General features: G+C 41.5%; 1 protein-coding gene across 2 annotated transcripts in view; it reads right to left on the bottom strand.

Moving 5' to 3' along the window:
- kank1a (KN motif and ankyrin repeat domains 1a) overlaps positions 1 to 19,281 on the bottom strand; it is a 33,527-nt gene that overhangs the window by 2,019 nt on the left and 12,227 nt on the right. For both annotated transcript variants that reach the window (XM_077520565.1, XM_077520566.1), the window contains exons 2-9: positions 15,349 to 15,492; positions 6,124 to 8,505; positions 3,781 to 3,885; positions 3,048 to 3,156; positions 2,757 to 2,915; positions 2,474 to 2,561; positions 993 to 1,212; positions 777 to 919 (exon numbers count right to left, since the gene is read on the bottom strand). In XM_077520565.1, the coding sequence (XP_077376691.1) occupies positions 777 to 919; positions 993 to 1,212; positions 2,474 to 2,561; positions 2,757 to 2,915; positions 3,048 to 3,156; positions 3,781 to 3,885; positions 6,124 to 8,505; positions 15,349 to 15,385 (3,243 nt within the window). In that variant the 5' untranslated portion in view covers positions 15,386 to 15,492. The remainder of the gene's footprint in view (positions 1 to 776; positions 920 to 992; positions 1,213 to 2,473; positions 2,562 to 2,756; positions 2,916 to 3,047; positions 3,157 to 3,780; positions 3,886 to 6,123; positions 8,506 to 15,348; positions 15,493 to 19,281) is intronic.

Below are 19,281 nucleotides of genomic sequence, written 5' to 3'. Positions count from 1 at the left end.
TTAAGCCATTTATTATTCAATTAAAGTTTTAGGCTAATGTACAAAGTTTTTTTTATTTTTTTTATTATTATTTAACTAATTTATCAATTTTATATTTTGAACCAACATGCTGTATCAATGTTATAGATTTAAAACAATTTTGTAGCTTTTCATTTTTAACTAATTTATCAATGTTATATTTTGAACCAACATGTTGCATCAGTTGTAGATTTAAAACAATTATACAGTTTTTTTTTTTTAAGTAATTTATTAATTATATATTTTGAACCAACGTGTTGTACCAATGTGATTTAAAAGAATTCGTTTTTTTTTCATCTTTTTTTAAAATTTTGATCTAATTTATCAATTTCATATTTTGAACCATGTTGCACCAATGCTATAGATTTAAAAGAATTAGTTTTTTTATTATTATTATTTTTAACTAATTTATCAATTTTATATTTTGAACCAACATGTTGCATCAATGTTATAGATTTAAAATATTGCGTATCAATTTTACACATTTTTAAAGTAATTTTGTAGCAATCTTATTTTAAAATAACACTACGTTATATTTTTCTCGAAAAACACATGCACATCGTAAAAATGTTTTAATGATAAACTGTATAAATGTTTTAATTGAATTTGAAAAAAAAATACATTTCTACTTTTAAAACAAGTTTATCATAATACAAACTTTGCACATCAGAGTATCACACGATATGATATTGATCATTTTCATTCGTCCTATTAATTTTCCTATTAGCATTTGTGGGCGCATTTGCCGCCATACTGACCTGACTTGCGCGCGCATTGACGTCGCCCTTTCCAAAGAGCTCGTCCACGACGCGCATGTCGGCGGGCGTCTCCACGGCGGCCAGCGCCGCCAACATGATGGGCGTGTAGCCCGCCTTGTTCTGCTGGTTCACGTTGCACACGTCTGCGGCGGACGCACATTCAAGCGTTGGATGAAAACGTGCGGACGACAGAAATACGGCGGCCTACTAACTGACCGGCGTCCAGCAGCTTCTTGACGACAGGGAAGTTGGAGTGCGACACGCTGTAGTGCAGCGCCGTGTTGCCGTTGCCGTCGGCCATGTTGACCACTTGGCGCAGGACCTCCGGCGAGATGGCGCCGAACGCCGCCAGGTAGTCGGAAACGGCAGACGCCGACGCCGCCTTCTGGCTGGAGGCACGGAACCACTCGTGCTGCACCGTGTTGATGCTCGTCCTCTGCGGGAGGGAAAAATAACACACACAAAAAAAAACATTATCTCATTCGTTGCCGTCGGCCATTTTGACTGAAGCAACCCCCTTTTGCTCCCAGCTGTTTTACTAGATTTTGACTGATTTTGCTAGGAACATAGAATATTGTGTTCTATTGCTATACAACCATGGAACCTACCAAAACAAAGATTACTCTCTTCTTTCGTCAGGAAAAGAAAAGTATATTTGTATCCGTTTCCGTTTTGCAGCAATTAGCATTAGGATATCACTAAGTTTCATCAATATTCACATTCCTGGTGAAACACTAACGAAAAGAGCTTGTAGCAACATGGAACCTGGGTGATCTCTTATACTCTGTCACCAGCTGGCCCTTTTTTTGTAATAACTACCATTGTTTTAAGCATTCCCGCCATGTCAGAAGCTGCAACAAAGCCTTCTGTATACTCTTGCATAAAAAACAAAACAATCGCAGGGCACACAGAGACTAACAACCATCCACACTCACAAGCACACCAAGGGACAATTCGGAGCGCCCAATTAACCTGCCATGCATGTCTTTGGAATGTGGGAGGAGACCGGAGTACCCGGAGAAGACCCACGCGGGCACGGGGAGAACATGCAACATACTGTCTAATAATTGCTTATTTTCATACACTTCTATTACAATTTTGACTTCCGTGCTGCTTGTAAATGAAACTAAAGACCTCAAGGAAGCTATTTGTGGAGAAATCTCAAAATGGACAAAAAATGTCCAACTGTCTAATATCGCCCATATCTCTACATTGAGCCTCCCAACATGCGGACCCTTTTGCTGGAGCGGGTCACATAATGTATATTGAGTCACTTACTAGATAATGCAAGCACACATTGAGTTCCTCCACATATTGACTCGCTTCACAAGCATATTACGACTGTCAAGAAAATGGATGGATGGATGGATGGAAGGGCCAAATGCCTTGTGAAAATTAAAATGCACTAAAAAAACTAGCCACCAGAGGGTGCTAGAACTGCACAAATGGAAACCAACCCGACTTTTCTTGAACAGATGTGCTGCTTTTAATATCGTGACAACGACAACGATATATATTGTATTGTGGCAGTTTTAGTATCGCGATTTCACAATATTTCCGTTATCGTTACATCCCCAGTATGAATTAGTTAATATGCATAATAATGTCTATAACTTGTTGCTGCCGACATACGCTCATCAAAAAAAATAAAAAATTTAAAAAAAATCCAAAGGCAGAGTAGGTGCACCGGGTCTCACCAGGTCTTTACTGCTCACGTCGTTGGGCTCGCTGAGGTGAACTTTCAGGATGTTGCATGCCGCCAGCATCTTCTCACTGAGCTCGTACCTTAAGACACGTCAAAAGAAAATTGATTTTGGGGCCCTCCATATCTGTCACCCGTACTGATTATTGATCACGTTTTCTTTTAATTGGCCTATTTTTACTAATTTTAAAAGCCTGCCGATTCATCTGTTGGCCTCGAATAATTACACGACAAGAGCTGAATGACTTCACTTAAACAAAATCAAACGATCCTCTGACCTTTCTCTAGTCTCCTGCTCATCCAAACTTCCTTCTTCCGTCTTCTCCGCCGTGTTGTCGTCGCCTTCCTTCTCTCCTTGCCCATTTTCCTCATCGTCAGATCCGGAGGAGCTGCTGCTGTCCTCCGAGCTGGACTCGTCGCTGGAAGTCGTCTCATAGCTGCTCCACGAGGGGGCGACAAAGACACACGGGAAAAAGAAGAAGGTTGAGGGGGGGCCTCGACCTGGAAGCTCTTCACCTGACACTCCAAATGGTTAAAAATGGAAAATGGTCACGCGGGGTCTCACTCACCCTCCGTTGACGCCGACAAACTGCAGGTTCTTCTTGGTGCCGCCGGAGTCGCCTCGGCCATCTTTTTTCTTCATGATGGACTTGAGCGAGTTGGCGCCGCAAGGCTGGCCTGAAAGCACATCGGGGAAATCAATCACTGTGCCATGGTCGTGAACTTGATACATCAATAACCAAATAAAAATGTATTTACATTTTTTTTTTTTTTTTTTTTTTTTTTTAACTTTTGCATTATTTTAGGACACTGTCACTTAAAAAGTTTACACATGCTATTTTTTTTTTTTAACTCACTTTGAATCAACAAATTAAGAGTAATTTAGGACACACAATTTATTAGTTTTGGATATGCTTAATTTTGACAATATTTCAAGATAACTTTTTTTAATTAGAGAATATATCTCACTAAAAAATTTAGGACCGTGTCACTGCTTTTTTTTTTTTTTTTTTTTTTTTTTTTTAAACCGGTAATCTTAAGAATTTGGTAGTCACCTGCGCTAATTTCAACAAGAACATTTGAGAGTTATTTTCTATTTTGATCATATTTTAGGACAATTACAATATCATTTACTGACTTATTTTTAATGAGAGTATTTTAGGATTCTTAGTCAAAATATATTCAAGAGTCCCATCACTGTTTCATTTCTACTTGAGAACAATTATGGTGTCTTATTTGATGGCATTGTTTTTTGTTTTTGTTTTTAAGAGTAATGTATGGAAGATGATGTTTGCCAGCCACCATGTAGTGCTGTTGACATCTGCAGGTCCATACGGCTCTTCTGCTCGGCGGCGCTCATCTGCTGATGAGTCGGAATTTGCGTCTTGGGCGTCTTCGGCGCACCCTCTGAAAGGCAAGACGGTATGATTGAAGTTATAGAGGACAGCTTGACTTACACATTGAATTCTGAAACAAATTTTTGTTTGATTTTTATTATTGGTTAGCAGCTCCTAGCGAATGTTCTCATTTTGCATTGTTTGACTTGTTAGTCCCATGCAATAAGCGGGCGACAGTGACTTTCCTGCACTAGTAAATCAGGGTTGGTTTTGTTTCTGTATTGTTCCGCTGAAGTGCAAAGTCATGGCGCATTCCAGAAAAAGTGACCCGAGGCAAAAGGGGGCCGCAACCACAGGACAAAGAATGTGTCCGCCGGCGTGAGAGCGGCTTACGTAACAGCGAGGCGGCCATGAATCAGCACGAGGTGTTCAGTGAAGGGAGGGCGGCGGGGAAAAAAACAAAACAAAGAGAGGGTGCGATGGGTGCGTCGGGCTGGCTCCAAAAAATGAAATGAACTCATCATTGGTAGGAGTCCAAAAGGACACGGCCCAGTTTTTGCCGTTCACAGATGACAATGTTCTATCTATTATCACATTCAAACTCTCCTTTCAGGTTTCATTTTCAGAAAGGGGTGGAGGGGGTAAGATTTGGGAAATCCGTTTTTCCTCTTGTCTAATTGTGACTTGACTTTTTAGAAAAGAATTATGACTTTACAGGGGATGATAGGGACCGGGGCCGGCCTGCGAATAGTAAAAATCTGCATATAATTGATGCCATCGCATTGGGATTTAAGAACCCCACCAAAAAAAAAAATAATAATCTTAAAAAAACTGATTAACACAAAAGACTGCTGGAAGGGGGTGAATAAATTATTTAAATTCATTATTTAAAAAAAATAATAAATATTGAGGGGTGGGAAAAAAAAAAAAAAGGACAAAAAAAATCTACAAACATCCAAATCCACGAGTGTGCGGGATTCAAATGTTTTCTTGGAGAATTATTAATTTATTTTTATAACATGACAACTTTATTTCTGCAATATTCCACCTTCACGCTCATAATTACAACCACTTGGGAGACCATGTTTGTATGTGTGGGTGTTTGTGTGAGTGAGTGTAATATATATATAAAAAAAAAAAATGACCTTACACTTATACAATTATCACTGAGGCTGCTTGATTATGAAGAAACTATTAATCACGATTAATTTGGTAGTAATTGCAATCACAATTGGACAATAATTTGTTTTTTGGTACAAAACAAGAAAATGTTTAAATGTAAAAAATATTAAGACAAAAATTTCTTTGAAACACTATAATTATGCAAGTTCCTTTTGGACCAAGCAAGCTTTATTAGTCGTAAAAATAAAGGTGCAAATACATAAATTTAAACAACTCCAAATTAGTATTAATCTTTTATTTTTGCTTACTACTATTATGTCGATTTTTGTAATTGTGGAGTGAAATAGTTGAAATTGTCAATGAATTTCGATTAATTCCACAGCCATAATTACCACTACTACATAACAATACAACTTTATTCTTTTAATGATTTTTTAAATTCTATATTCTTCTTACTGTAATATGAGGAATCTGCTATATGCAAAACATGTGACTAAAGCCAAAAAAGGTGATCGATGACTTCCTGTGTAAGCTAGCTGACAAGCACGACTGTGGTTTGATGTCTGTTGTCTTTATACAAAGTGAAATGCATGGAGAGTAATTATTTCTTTAAAATTACTGGTCATTGGTTTAATAAATATTCAATGTATTGGTTTGATCTCTAAATACATTCACTCCCAGCCATTTTCACTGGAAAAAAAACCTTCGCTGCCGCCTGTTAACGGGATTTTGACTGATTTGGCAAGGCCCACAGAATATTGTATTCTATTGCTATAAAAACGTGGAGTTTCATCATTATTTACAAATCTGCTTGTGGGGAAACAGCTTGTTTTCATCATGGCCCTGGTTGAGGTCTTATACTCTGCTGTCACCTGCTGGCTACTTTTGTAATTACTACCATTTTTTTCATCCGTTCTCTGTAGTTGAGAGACTGCATCAAACCCGTCTTTGGGCCACTTAATATATTTAAAATAGAATGTATTTATACGTTTTTGGGAGAAAATGAGTACTCAGGAGTTGAGTACTCGTCCTGGTACTCAAGTCCTGGTATTGGTCTTAAAAATCCTTGAACACAAAGCTGCCGAGTGGCTGCTATTGTTCGTCTGGAGCGTGTACATTCGTGTTTGCACTTCAAACTATGAAGCAGCGAGTGCCGTGATGCAACATGTAGGTGAAAGTGTCAAACCTGAGCGGGGGTCGGCGGTGGTGGCGGCCTGCAGCTCCAGCAGGTCCTCAGCGCTGGCGCTCTTCATGGACGAGAGCGTGCTGACCAGCTGGCTGTTGATGGATCCAAACTGCGACTGTGGCTGCCCGAAGGCCTCGGCCAGCTCGCTGTAGTTCTCCGCCAGCAGCATTTGTTGCTCCTGCAGCAGCTTCTGCACCCTCTCGATGTAGTGGTCCAGGCTGGCGCCCCCTTGAGGTTGCGCCGGCTCGGCGCTTGCCTCGGTGAGCTGCGAGGGTCCGCACGCTATGTTGCGAGTCTTCAAACCGAGCAGGAAGTTCTCGTGAACGCTGACCGATCCCACGCCAAATTCTTTGGTTTTGGCGGCGTAGGGCTGGCCGAGGAGCGATTCGGTCCCAACGGCGACGGAGCGGATCTTTGCCACCGAGTGCGTGTCTCTGACGAGCCCCTCGCCAGCGGCGACTGATCGGGTTTCGGCGGCGGCGGTATTGGTGAAGGTGTCGACCAGCGCCGGCGTTTCGGTGTTGGTGGAGCTGCTGACCATGTCCGTCTCGGTGTTGGTCCCTCGCACGGTGCACTCTGGGGCTGCTGTGACGGACGAGTCCACTTTGCCGGTGAGCTCCGGGTCGGTTCCTCGGGACACCGTCGCCCTGAGAGGGCTCACGCGGACATCCACGGAGCAATCGCCGCTGGCGACCGATCGACACTCCTTGAGCAGCTCCGTCATCGGTTTGCAGAAGGCCGAGCAGTCCAGAGACTCCGCCGTGTTGGTTCCGACCTCACGGTACCGGTTAAGCTCCAAACTTTGATCCGCTCCGACGGCAACGCTACAAACGCTCGGGTGACAGGACACGCCGACGGACAAGCTCCGAGCTTCAAAGATGAGCTGCTCGCCGACACCCCGGCTGTGCACCGGGACTTTGGCCTCCACGCTGACGCTGTAGGTCTCGGGCCGGATCGTCGACCCCTTATCCGCCTTCTTCTTGTTAGACCCGCCGGCCGCCTGCAGCTCCAGCTTCAGTTTGGTCATCTCCATCTGGTGCGTGGTTTCCTTCAGCTGTACCTCCAAGCGGTAGATTTTGTCTTTCAGCGTCTCGATGGTCTGCTGCTGGAGCTCCAGCTCCTTGTCTGTCTCGCTGGACAGGCCCAGCATGGTCTCGTCGACGCCCAGCGAAGCATCGCGGGTGTCCCGTTGCTCCGTCGCCACGGAAGCGTCCCGGCGGCCACGTTTGCCCGGCGGTTCACTCAACTGGATCTGGAGGTTGTTCATGTTCTCGTCGGTCACCACGCCGACTGATTTGCGACGGGCCTGGCTTTCAAATCCAACATTGTCGAGGGTGGTCTTCTCCAGAGCTTGGACCTCGGCGGCCAGCCGCCGGAACTCCTCCAGCTGCTGAGCGCTCTGTTGCGGGGCCTCAGGCTCCACAATGTGCAGCACAGTCTCTTTTGGGACGGGACCCGGGTTGTCCATTTGGTCGGCGCTGCCCACGCTGTAGGAGCGTTTGCGAAAAAAAGCGGCGGGCCCTTTCGACTGGGCGGCCAGCTGTCGCTTCTCCTCCTGGAGAACGGCAATCTTTACCTGCAAGATGGGGATGGTCTTCACCTGCCCCTCCAGCTCCTTCAGCCGGCGGAGGGCAACCACCATCTGCTCACGGATCTGCTGCAGGTGCAGCGGACTGACGTTGGTGACCGGCGTGGTCATGCCGGAGCTGAGCGGACTGTGGCGGATGGAGCTGCCCATGGACGGCGGATAGTAAGGGTTGTACTCTCCGTTATGGGGATGACCGTTGAAGGGACCACTGGGCGAGATCTGACTGGCGACCATCGAGCCGGAGTAGGACGAGAGCGAGCTGTTGGAGCCCGTTCCCCCGAAGCTGGCCAGGCGGCGGCGAGGTGGCGCCGGCTCCATGAACAGACGCTCCTGCTCCAGGCGAAGCCGAGTCTCCATGAGGGTCTTCTCCACGTGGGGATTGTGGCGCGGCGTGAATCTGGGCGAGGGCGGCGGAAGGAGCACCTTGGGTTCAGCCACGCTGGTGGGGGATTGCTGGGGGGCGGGTTCAAAGGTAGCCCGTTGGAGGACGGGCGTCAGCTGGACCTTGGCGTTGACGAAGACCGGCGACTGCTTGTCATCGCTGTTGGAGGACGAGAGCGAGTCGGTGGACGGCCATTCGGCCCCGGCGCTGCTGGAGCGCGGCGCTGCCGGCCCCGGTTTGGCCCCTTTTGGCTTCCTCTGGATGCTCACTTTCTTGACGGTGTTGCCCCTCTCGATGTCGTCGACATATTTGAGAAAATCCAAGTCCAGCTGAAAACCGTACGGAGTTTCCACAGAGTACGGGTCCACAGAGTCTTTGTCGTTATCCGAGCTTGGACATCTTCGGTCTCGTGCTGGGAAAAAGACAAGACAGACAAAGTGATTTTTACATTTTTTTTTTTATATATAACATTGGTACAAACATTTGTGTTAGGGCCACATTTATGAACCAGGTCATTTGTAGAAAGAAAGAAAGAAAAAAAAAAAAAAGGTACCAAAGTAAAATGTGAAATTATTCATTTTAATAATCTTTAAAATAAATGTATTTATTTTAAAGACATTTTTATTAAATACTGTATTGCAATTAGCAATTCTGAACATTTATTTAAAAACAAAAATGTGCTAAATATGCAAAATTATTTAATTCCTCTCATAATTTTGCCATTTCCAATAAATCAACTTAAATATTTATTGAGAGAAATTTAAAAAAAAACAATGAAAACTCACATCTAAATAAATTTTTGCAGCATTGTGGCTAAATCAATCTAACAAATAATACGATATACAAATATTGCCAATGCTTAGAGTGGGCCATACTTTTCCAACACTACATTTTAAAACTGGCTGTTGCTTGAAAGCGGCTCTGGATCTTTGTCCAGTCTAGGTGATCGTGTTATGGGCAGAGAAAATCAGTATGGGTGTGGTCATTACGTTCAGCAGAACGGCTTGCTCACAGAAGCAATTTCAGAAATCAGCTCAAACAAAACATGTACTCGTTTAACTGAATACCTGATAGAAAGGTGCGAAAGTGTAGTAGTCTCCTCTGACAATCCATAAATATGACAACACGTGCAAACTTGTCTTACACACACACACTGAAAGTGAGTGACAGGCACTATTGCGAGCGCAGTTTAGTCAGCTCAAAACTATGACAAAGACGTGAAGCAAACCACACGTAAAAATATATTTGATGCAGCATGTCATGCAAACATGGTTAGACAAGAAATGGAATGGTATGAAATTTCATCTCACTATTACATCTAAAAGTTTTTTTTGTTTTTTTTGCAACCTTGCTAAAAGCAAATGTGTTCATGGAAATTGTACAAAAAATAAATAAAAAATGATACACTTGCAGTATCAAAGAGCCCAAGCATGCAGAATGTAAAAATAAAATGCATTTAAAAATAGGAAGACAAAAAAAAAAAAAAAAAAAAAAAAAATACTAGCCAAAACTTGCCAAAAAGTATAGGAAAATAAATATAAAAACATTAGAAAACATAAAACCACAAATATTTAATATTTTTTAAATATACAAAAGATCCAAATTACAAAAAAAAAATAACACTGGAAAAAATATTACACTAAAATACAGAAATACAAATTGCACAAATAAAATTAAAATAGGTAAACTTGCAGAATCAAAGAGCCCAAGCATGCAGAATGTAAAATTAAAGAAATAAATTTAAAAATAGGAAGTCAAAATAAAAAAACAAGAAAAATAAAAATACTAGCCAAAACTTGCCAAAAAGTATAGGAAAAGAAATACAAAAACATTGGAAAAAAAATACAATCACAGAATATTTAATATATTTTTTTTAATGTATTTAAAAATACAAAAGAATCAAAAATTACAACAACAACAACAAAAAAAAATACTGAAAAAATATTGGACTACAAAATACAGAAATACAAATTGAAAGTACAAAAACCATTAGCTAAAAATACAATGAATGAATATTCACCGTGTTGCCTTCCACCCCTTTTCTAAGACTCATCTACGATTCTCGAATGTGCTAAACATGGTAGCAGCAACGATAACCGCAACACGTACTTTGTCGGTAAACATCCCTTGAATACACAAACATGACTTGATAAGGCCGTGTCAGAGTGACACACTTGTGCAAAGTCAATTTAAAAAAAAAAAAAAACTAAAAAAAAAAAAAAAAAATAAGTTAAATTTTGGACAAACAACTCCAGACAACAAACATGTCCTACGTCAAGTCATCTTATTGAAGCGAGTGAGCGCAATCTGCGCAAAGTTCAAACTCCACACGCTTGGCCCCCTCCAAAAAAAGACCCCCACCCTCCCTCACTCTCCCTCACTCACTCAGGCAGTCTAAATGCAGGGTCTTGTTGTGCCTGGTATGCCTGGAACTTAAAGACAGGCTGGAAATAAACACGCTTTACAGCAACACTGACAACTTTTCCCTCACTGTGGCGTCCGTTTCGAAGGGATTAAAAGAACAAAGAAAAGCAATTTCCATTCTCTTGTGGCTCACTCACCTTCCTCAGCCACTCAAAAGGTCCTGTAGCTTCTCCGCGTTGACTGCTGGCTTAAGACTGTACAAAGATTACACTGTGCTGTTTTTGACCGAGGGGGAAAAAAAGGCACCATTGGTATAAACTCTGTACCGCGGCACGATTGGACAGCCGCCTCGGCCAATCGTGCGAAACGCTGAGCCAGAGTGCTGCCCTCTCCCCAAGAAGAGAGCTGCTATTCAGCCCAGGGGGCGGTGAACTCACTGCAATAACAGCAGCTATGTTTTTTTGTTTTTTTTTACCCCAAGACAAACAAATGCAGCTACTGTGCGTGTACAACGTTCTCAACATTAGGTACACTTGCAATCCATGAGCTGTCACAGAGGTAGGAATATGTTCAGTCAGTGTGCAGCGGAAGAAAATATTACATACTGTTAAATGAAAAATATACCAATACAGTATTAGACAAAAAAAATGTGAACAATTCAAAAGCAGTAGCCCTCAATATAAAATATTAGCTGGGAAAATAAAACTATGCAAAATTGAAAAAGTCCATACATAAATATTTGAAAAAAAACAAATACAATTTGCAAACATATACAATATTGGAAAAATCCAAATATAAATAAAGAAAATAGTGACCAAAGTCAGCTAAAAACAATGCAAAAAAAATTTGCTGAAAAATAAAAGAATGCAAAAAATACAAAGGGGAAATTTAAATTAAAGTGGAATAATACATCAATAGTGGATGAAAACTACAAAATTATTTAATTTATGTAGAATTTTGCTTTTTAATAGTTGAAAAATGTCCAAATTAGAAATAAAAATCTTACAAAATACTACATGAAAATAAACCTGCATTATTAAACAATACAAAATATGAACTGAAGAATAGCAAAATGCCTGAAAAAAAATGCAAAAATATAGTGGAAAAACAAAAAATGTTTCTAACATAGAAACTTTAGCGAGTCCTCTCTCAACTAGTTGTTAACTCACATTCACGGCTATTAATGCCTATACTTGTCAAATATGCAAAAGAATATATTGTTAAATACATTTTAACTGGGAGATATGTCAGTCATTGAAATGTGACCGGCAATTTTTTTTTTTTTAAATCTAGCCCCGTTATGTGGCAATATTAGATAATTTGAGCCTGCGTTTAAAACGGGAGAAATCACCTCTCCGCATCTGGACAGTGACGTTTTAACGCTAAAGTGGATTTTTTTAGCATTATCGGGCTAATCAATAAAAGAGTCAGAGTGAAACAGCAGACGACAAAATCTCGTCATCATAACAATGCTATCATTGATTAGCCGTTTAAACGTGCGTGTATCTCAGTGACAGCCACTGCAGTTTTGAGCCAATCAGGAGAGTTGGAACTAATCATCACATTTTCAAACAAGTCCTAAACACATTAGCCACTTTGCATTCTGTTAAAAACATGTCAGCACACAACTGCAACCAATTAAAGTGCCCCAAATGAAGTTCATCAGCTCTAGTAGGCTTTTCCTGACATTGACAGATACACCTTACAGCACAAGTCATGGTATATAAAGAGGTTCAACAACAGAGATTGTGCACTCTTCCGATACACCCCCCCCCCCCCAATTCGGTTGTCCAGGCTATAAGGTCACTGACACGACTCCAGTCCATCACCTCTACAAAATCAAGTGGATCCTCCTCCACCAAGTCTTAATCCAAGTCACCCATGAGTCCATTACTGACCAACAACAATCGCTGCAGTGTGTCAGCCAATGCGAAAACTGCACACAGTCATTGTTTTCCTGCACAGGCACGAGCAGACGAGCTCCTAGTCACCAACGGCGGCGACGTGGTACCACCGAGACGCCCCGCGACAGCTGAGCCGTGACCTCGGTGACGACACGGCAACAAGTGGGAAGGCCGGAGACGGGGCCGACACGCGGCAGCGGAAATCAGCAGCTGTTGTTGCACTTGTTACAACACAACGGCTGTGGCGTCAGGCGGGCATTGAACTGCTGCATTGGCGGGAAAATTATGCAAAAAAATTGATAAATAAATAAATAAACATTAGGAGAAAAAAAAAACATTTTTTAAATAAACTGAAAAATACAAAAACAAGAAAAAGAGTATCAGGAGCAAATAAAAAAATGGGGGAAAAAATACAAAACATTTTAAAGGGATACTTCACTTATTTAGCCCATTTTCGCAATTAAAAGTTAATATTTTGTCAATAATTAATTTGATACTTTATTTTTCACATACAATTAGTACCTTTAAAAACACATTTTGCAACTTGCTGTCGACTGAATATGACATCACAAGGGGTCAGGTAACCAATCACAGCTCACCTGTTTTCTAGGTTTGGCCATGTGACATTCACAAGCTGAGTTGTGATTGGTTACCTGTGATGTCATTTTCAGTCGACAGCCAGTTGCAAAATGTGTTTTTAAAGGTACTAATTGTACATGAAAAATAATGAAAATCTAATTTATTATTGGCAAAATATTAATGTTTGACTGCGAAAAATGGCTAAATAAGTAAAGTATCCCTTTAATGTCAACGCCAAAAGCTAAGCAGAGCTATCATTGAAGATGCATTGATTGGCTAACACTAGGTAGAAAAATCTCAAAATATTAGCAAAAAATTCTTGCAGAAAAATTGCATGAGACTTCACCGCAAAATTGTTTTTCAAATGTGTTGTAATTCTTGATCTTTATTTATTTGTTTTTGAAAATCATGTGAAACATTGAAAACACGTGGGAAGAGTTTGAAATTGAAGTGACGAAAGTCATCATATTCTCTGTTCCAATTGGAACAAGCGTTCCTGTAGACACATGTGGAGCTCAAACATGATGCAAGTGGGTGGAGGGGGACTCGAGAGTCTACACGCACGCACACATCCACCCTTACACACACACTTGCTTGGTATTTCCTGGCCGCGCTCCACGCTTCATGCGTCCAATTATCCTCAACAACGACAGCAACGTTTGAACGGCTCCCGGCGAGCAACGCGACACATCCGTCCCCGTAAAAAGACAGGAAACACCCCACCACCACCACCACCTCAAAAAAACAAAAAAAAAAAAAACAAACAATGCAAGCACATGCATGCTGCACATTCTTGCCCTTTTCTCCAGCAGGCTGGCAACAGACGGTGCAAATCCAACCGCTGGATTCTCCCCCGGGGCCCCAGACGGACGGACGAGAACGCTGCCAAATCCAACAACTGGATCCGAGGATGACGACGGCGAGGAAGTGCCAACGACACTTTTCTCATAAATGGTCAAGGAAAACAAGTCGAGTGGCAGCTGCTGGGTCATGCCAGAGGGAAGGCTTAACTTTTAGATTGCATTTGAACAATCACAACAGTCATTGAATTGGATTGTTTTTAAATTTGGTATTTACAAAACATCTATTTTGTAAACAGTGCAGCTAAGCGTCAGGCCAGCATGCAAATCTTTGGCAATGTAACAAACTAATGGAAAAAAACAAAAAAAATACTTTTGAACCATAACTTTGACTTGAAACTAATTTGAAACCTCCTTGAGTGACTATGTTACATATTACTGGGTAAGAGACAGGAAGTGTCTTGCGCTCTACCCAAACATGTCTACAGCTCAGCCTTTGGCTCGCATTTATCATACAGTAGCTAGAGCAAAATTCTTTTAGCAGTACACCAAACTTATTTGAAAGGGAATCAATCGAACATCAGTGCAGCCAAAACAAAAGAATGACTTGACTTCACTACTTGTCATTGAAGTAGCGTGGCACCCATGTTTTTTCCCCCCCCAGTCACTTATGAGCTACCATAGCTCAGGCTCATGACAGCCTTCATCGAAACAATTTTGAAGTGACATCCTGTCATTCCTTTATGAAAACCTGCCATGATGAGAAAACCTGGCGACAAAGAACAGCTTATTTTTAAAGAACGAAGCGTTTGATAAAGTTGGCCAGAAACTAGCCAAGCAACTGAAATCATCTGGCCAACATGCTGCACATTCCTGCGGGGATTGGCGAGACAAGACCACTCTCTCCCGTTAGTCCGGCCAGGAATGCGGGGCCGTCTGCAGGTGTCTGGCCCCCACCAGCACAGGCCCTTCATTTTGCACGGACGCCGAAAGAATTCCTGCCAGTATGCAAGATTGCTCGGGAAGATTTTACTTTTACAATATGTCCAATTTAAGTGCTGTCGCACACATTCGGCCTATATAAAGATAACTTGAATGGCATGGTTGTAGACTTTTTAAAATATTGTTTGGATTCTCCCCCATGCATTACAATGCCACCTAATAAAGGGTTGTAGCTCTGCCTAGTGGGGAAACAGGTCAATTACAGTTGAATCAAGCTAAATGGCATGAATTAGGCAAAAGGTGGCATTTTTAGATTGCCGATATGGAATACATAAGAATAACAAAACGCAAGAGAATAAAAAAAGATGCATCCACATTAGAAGGTGTAGATGAAATTATTTAATGATCTAGACCACAGGTGTCGAAATCTAGTCCTCGAGGGCCGCAGTCTTTCATTGCAGTTTTAGAGGTTTCTCTGCTCAAACACAGCTGAATGAGGATCATGAGGATCATTATCAGGTTCCTGCAGAGCTTGCTGATGAATCAGGTGTGTTTGAGGAGGAAAACCTCTAAAACATGCAGGACTGTGGCCCTCGAAGACTGGAGGTTGGCACCTGTGATCTACACAAACAACAAGCCCAAATGTGATGTGGTGAACGCGATTACCTGGACCGTCGCCGTTCAGGTGCACCGTTTGAGCCATGGTCGCCGCCGAGTGCGCTCAGTCCCACACCAGCACCATTAAGAACATCAACAACATGTACCGACGTCGTGCAAGGGCCATGCATCAAGTCCCAAACACCATGCAACCTGGAGACAAAAAAACAACAACAAAAAAACAAGCACACACAAACCCAGTTAATGATGCAGATTAAAGATGTGAGGACGTTGGTGATGTAATTAACACACAATATCAAAGACTGCACTGTAATAAAGCTAATTCACGTATGTAACTTCTTTTGTGAAAGGTGGCGGTGACAACATAATCCCACAAGTCATCCATACAGTCGGTAACTAAGTTAATTGTTACACGCTGTGATCTAGAAATGAGCAAACCCCCCTATTGCAGCTTACCCGTCAGCCTCATGCTAACGTCCTCCAACTGCGAGCGCCCAAAAAGAGCTACAGACAAGCAGACCCCAATGGAGGGAAGGATAGGGTTCACGTGGCTAAGTTTAGACGATGTTGTCAAATGACAAACCAAGAAAAGTGCATACTAAAAGGGGGAATGGGCTCGTTAGGATGCCAAGGGGCTGAGTAAAGAAAGTCTCATGCTAAAAGGCCTCCAGGTAGTGCTCATCTAACGCTAATTTTTTTTCAACATTTACAGTTTAAAAATCTTAATAGAATACATTTTCAAAAACAAGACTAAACGGGCACCAATGTTTATAAAAACCCATAGACTAAAATGTCTTTTCTAGTTTACAATAAAATTTATTAGGTTTGTTGGGGACTCCAAATATTGATTACGAAAAACCTCATTAGGTTTTTGTTCCGTTTTGTTTTTTTGAAGACGAATGCAGTGTTCATGGAAATACACAAACCATAATCTGGTTTTGTTGAAGACTAATTAACCTAAATAATCCAAAACAAGCATGTTAAATTCATTTCAGACAGTGTTGTTGAAAACATGCACGTTATATTTGTTGAAGATTAAAAATTGTCTTTAGCATTTACAAAAATGTGACATTCGGTTCGTTGAAGTCGCTAAAAAAGGTCAATCAGAACTTTCATCGGTTCATTGGACACTAAATTGTCTTCATTGTTCAGAAAAACACAAGGTTGGTTTTCAATTCTAAATTGTCTTGAATGTTCACAAAATCCTGTGTCAACTTCTGGTTATCTATTTACTACTTGACATCCCAACACATTAAGCACTCTTAGCATATTAGCCTAAATCACAGCAGACAAGCTAAAGGCTACTAAAGCTGCAAGGGGACATCAAAAGTGATCAAAGACGCAAAAAAAAAAAAAAAAACTCACCATAATTCACTGCATAAGAGAGAAAACAAAACCGATTTGTATGTCGGCTGCCTTACAAGTGCACACACAAACCAGAATGACTAGTTTGGTTCTCAGATATTACGTAAACAAAGGAGGCACATGTCTGTCCATGAGTCGGTTTCCTCGCTTCAGTGGCAACCTTGTAAAGCTAAGAAAAAGTCTGGCAAAATTTGCTGAATATTCAAGCAGCAGGGTCCCCAATCTCTCCCTAATAAAAAAAAGTTTTATTGGAGAGGAGGAGGTAAAGGCCCGGAGTTAACGTCCATATTGTTACAGTAAGAATTTTTATAGAAGGCAGAGCTACGGTAAAAAAAAGGCATGTAACACTAGTTCTTGGGAAATGTAACTAAATTAAAGTTCCACTCTGTGTGTTGATAAGACAAAAATGGACTTTCTTTTGTAAATGCTGACCCCTGGAGGCAGGAGCTTTACTTGGAGTAAAAAAGAAAAAAGAAAAAAAAGGAAAAAAAAAAGAAAAATACTGGCAAAATAAAAGGAGCCTTGAGAAACAATATTTTCATGTTAACTTCATTAGACCATTTTAATAAGTAAGCTAAAACCATTAAAATCACTCTTGTTTAAATCTGACCGAGCTGGAGGCTGTCACGTCTCATCCTCGTCTGCACTTGAGCGCGGACAATCTGAAGACGCGCATTTGTTTAGCGACAAGCTGGTGAATGTCAGTCGGCACCCAGTGCGGAAGGCCCGAGAGGCGCCATGCAAATCAAGTGTCCAAGGCACCGGTGTCAAACTCGAGGTTTGAGGGGCAGATTCCGGCCCGCCACAGCATTTCATGTGGCCCGTGAATGCAAATCATGCGTCACCTTGATCATGTCTTGACCATGATCGTTGCTAAAAGATGTACCCAACTTGCATTGATTGTCAATGTGTCACAACGTTGAGATTTTGCAATATTTTTTTTTTTAATAACGAACAATAATTGAACAAACTAACCTTGATTTCTGATTTCCAAAGTAGTAATCCATCAATTTGTTGTGTGTATATGTGTATACAATTAGATTATTAAACATTTGACACCCAAATCTAAGTAAATTTTAATTAGTCTTCGTCAAAAAAAAATCTATTTATCGCAATAGTTTCTATGCAAAAAAAATTTGAACGAAAAAACTTGAGTTGTATGAAAATAGATGAATTTGTGATTATTTATTTTACACAGTAACACGTAAGAAAGATAACATTCCCACCTCCAAAAAACAAAACAAAAAAAAACAAAAAAACAACAACAAAAAAATCTGAAAAATAAATCAGTGGATAATACTGGTTATTTTATTCATTATATATTTGTAATTTTGTAAGTCACCTATCAGTAATAAAAAACATATATATATATATATATATATATATATATATATATATATATATATATATATATATATATATATATCCTAATCAGTCGTAACTTTGCTCTGCAAGCTGAATTCTCGCGGTATTTGTGAGTTCACAAACTCCCCAGAATACATCTTGTACCGAGCCCGTTGATTTCCACCAACCAATCACATCGCGACATTGTGTTTGGGGGCGGGATATGCAGCTGTGACGAAACCAGGAAGCACGGACACCGTGGGAAACTAACCTAACATAACATGGACAAATGGATGCAGAATTACAGTTTCCTTGTTGAATGTTGAACAGTGGGAGGCGATTAATTGCAGATTTATCTGGTAAAGATGTTCGTGCCTTTTTTTTTGCCCCGGGGACGAGACCGAAGACAACACTTTCATCCATTGCCGTGATTGGTGATTGAAAGCAAACGTGCACAAGATGCCGCATCGTCCAGAATGTCCCGACTTTCCCGAGCAAATCACCGTGGAGCAGTCCCAGATTGATATCGTGGCGAAAGAACTCCCTTGAGAGAATCACAATATCAATCTGGCTGTTGCCAAGTTAAATCAAACGGGCCCTCCTCAAGACATCACTGCCCAGTCAAGAAAAGGTGTCAAGCAGCTCTACGGGCACAAACCAAGTCCCATCATCCTCATGACAAAATTTGACGAAATCAACCTTTCAAGTTAAAATGCTAATCTGGCCATTCACCACACCGCTAATACCCGGCCCAAGAATCAGGCCCATCTGTTGAGCGCCTCGTCGCCGGGTGGCGCTTTAATCACGCCGTGGACTGTGGCGACACCAGCGGCGGGGGCCCGATTAAGTGGCTTGGACGTCATTAGTCGTCGGGGATATGGAGCTGGCTAATCTGGAAGCCTGGCCGCTATATCTGGGCTCAAACGCTCCGACGCCCCGATTAAGCTTAGGAGTCCATTTGGCCTCCATTAATAAGACACTGCATGGCATTAGTGTAAAGCGCAAGGCCAAATGATTCTTATTCAGCTCTCAAATCCTCATTTAGCCCTCATTAATTCAGTTTTCATGGAGATGAAGTGGCCCCAGAAGAGGGGAAGCGCAGGATGGACTCGGGCCTTGTGAAAGGAAAGAAAAAGGAGGGGAAGAGGGAGGGCACAGTGTGAGCACTAATCCCATTAAAGTGGAAGCCAGAAGATTTGTTCCATGATAGGCGGGAGGGAGAGGACGGTATCGCACTCCGCTCTCGGGTTCGACAGCCCTCGCCATTTTACT

The sequence above is a fragment of the Festucalex cinctus genome, chromosome 5, assembly GCF_051991245.1.
Source record: "Festucalex cinctus isolate MCC-2025b chromosome 5, RoL_Fcin_1.0, whole genome shotgun sequence".
Taxonomy (NCBI): domain Eukaryota; kingdom Metazoa; phylum Chordata; class Actinopteri; order Syngnathiformes; family Syngnathidae; genus Festucalex; species Festucalex cinctus.
This window is presented reverse-complemented; position numbering and strand designations above follow the sequence as displayed.